This window comes from Opisthorchis viverrini (genome assembly GCF_000715545.1).
Source record: "Opisthorchis viverrini unplaced genomic scaffold opera_v5_87, whole genome shotgun sequence".
NCBI lineage: Eukaryota > Metazoa > Platyhelminthes > Trematoda > Opisthorchiida > Opisthorchiidae > Opisthorchis > Opisthorchis viverrini.
Genome location: NW_008751747.1, coordinates 625,424 through 626,250, shown reverse-complemented (window position 1 = coordinate 626,250; position 827 = coordinate 625,424). Strand labels below are relative to the sequence as shown.

Sequence of the window (827 nt, the reverse complement as noted above, 5' to 3'; positions counted from 1 at the left end):
CGTGCTCTGGTCGGACGAATAGGTAGTTAACGATGAATCGATCTGTACATGCCTGCACTAAAGTAGAATAAAGTTAGATGAGAATAGAAAGAAGTGCGGAGGTGGAGGGTAATGATTTCTCACTTCGCGGAGTCAATGGTAAAGTACGCTGGGTCAATAAATGATTAGAAAAAGGCGGAAACAGCTCTTGAGAACCCTAAAAAGTAAAGACAGGATTGGGCGAAGTGCGGACCGACAGATGAGGACGAAAAACAATGAAAACGTATAGACAGAGAGATATGTGGGCGGGGCCACACAAACAATTAAAAAGGGCAAGACAGTGGGTTTTCTTCACAAGGGATCTAACCGAAAAAGAAAAAAAGAGAAATTCAAGGAGCATCCATTGTCGTCGTAGTCGGTAGATAAAGAGAGGGTAATAATTACAATAGTTGTTAGTATTACTAAAACCACAATGAGAATCGACATGACACATGACTAATTACGTAAACGATAACCCTTAGGTTGGCGAAAAGGATGATCGTAATTGGAATAAACGAACTAAAGATTGGTGTCGGTCACCGTTTGGATCGTCACTGTCCCCAAGGAGGATGAGTTCGAAATTGCTGATGATGGACGTGAACTAACAAAGCCGCTGGTGTCCACATGTTCATCATGCACGGTGGGAGATACATCTGTGGGTGAAGGATGTGTTGCTGCAAGGGTAACAAAGCCACTGGACCAGTTGATCGGGTTCGATATACTGACCACAGAGGAGTCGGAGCTAGAGACAACGCTTGAGCTGGCGTTCGACGGAGCACTCATGATCGGAAGAAGCATGGTGGTTTGTT

The 827-nt window shown here is 44.4% G+C and overlaps 1 protein-coding gene across 1 annotated transcript in view; it reads right to left on the bottom strand.

The window, feature by feature from the left end:
- Nucleotides 1-537: 537 nt before the first annotated feature.
- T265_05054 (hypothetical protein) overlaps nucleotides 538-827 on the bottom strand; it is a gene marked incomplete at both ends in the record, with an annotated part of 37,722 nt that continues 37,432 nt past the window's right edge. Inside the window, one exon of the mRNA XM_009169965.1 lies at nucleotides 538-739. Within this exon, the coding sequence (XP_009168229.1) occupies nucleotides 538-739 (202 nt within the window). The remainder of the gene's footprint in view (nucleotides 740-827) is intronic.